The following is a 745-nucleotide window of genomic DNA, read 5'->3' as shown; positions in this document are numbered from 1 at the left end:
GAAGCTATGAGCAAAGAGCTTTGAAAAGTGAGGATACGTGCCACTGGTACTGTTTTGCCAACCGCTTTGGCATCACGGAAGGGTATTAATGCACTGGGTTTGGATGCGGTTGTTTGCCAAGTCCTTTGCTTCGTTGACCCTCTCTGCATTTGAAGGCTGAGGCCCCATGTTGAATCCCTCTCGGGGGGAACGCAGCCTCCCAGGGGTCACTTCTCCACGTCACCCATGCAGCTCAGTTGCTTCACATCGCTGGGGTGTCTTGAAAGTAAAAATCTGCTGGGAGGATGAGGGGGTTCCCCTCTGGCACCCCACGGGGGATGCTGCTGGTTCAGGTACCACTTTGGGAGTGGGCTTCACTTGCAGCACTTAGGGCGTCTCATTGCTTTTGCTGGCAAATCTGGCCCTGGGATGCACGGCGTGCCTCTCCAGGCTTGTAAGGGTCTCGTATGGGACTTTCAAATTGCAGGTGTGGGGTCTCTACTGGCCCGATTCCAGCTCTCAGAGGGGCCGAGCACCCCAGCCCCCCTGGCCGTGCAGTTCACCAGTGAGGGGAGCACACTGTCCAGCTGTGACATCGAGCTCGTCGGCGCCGGCTACCGCTTCTCCCTTATCAAGAAGAGGTTTGCAGCAGGTATGTGCCTCGCCGGCGGCTTCTCTTGGGATGGCAGTGTCCCTGGTAGAATCATAGAATTGTTTAGGTTGGAAAAGACCTTTAAGATCATCAAGTCCAACCATTAACCTAACC

At 55.3% G+C, this 745-nt stretch overlaps 1 protein-coding gene across 1 annotated transcript in view; it reads left to right on the top strand.

Moving 5' to 3' along the window:
- SGIP1 (SH3GL interacting endocytic adaptor 1) overlaps nucleotides 1-745 on the top strand; it is a 56,358-nt gene that overhangs the window by 53,999 nt on the left and 1,614 nt on the right. The window contains exon 24 of the mRNA XM_035891748.1: nucleotides 467-631. Coding sequence (XP_035747641.1) covers nucleotides 467-631 — 165 coding nt within the window. The remainder of the gene's footprint in view (nucleotides 1-466; nucleotides 632-745) is intronic.

Source organism: Egretta garzetta, unplaced genomic scaffold, assembly GCF_000687185.1.
Source record: "Egretta garzetta isolate BGI_Z169 unplaced genomic scaffold, ASM68718v1 scaffold163, whole genome shotgun sequence".
Lineage (NCBI taxonomy): Eukaryota > Metazoa > Chordata > Aves > Pelecaniformes > Ardeidae > Egretta > Egretta garzetta.
The sequence above is the reverse complement of the archived record's forward strand: the minus strand, read 5'-3'. Positions and strand labels throughout refer to the sequence as shown.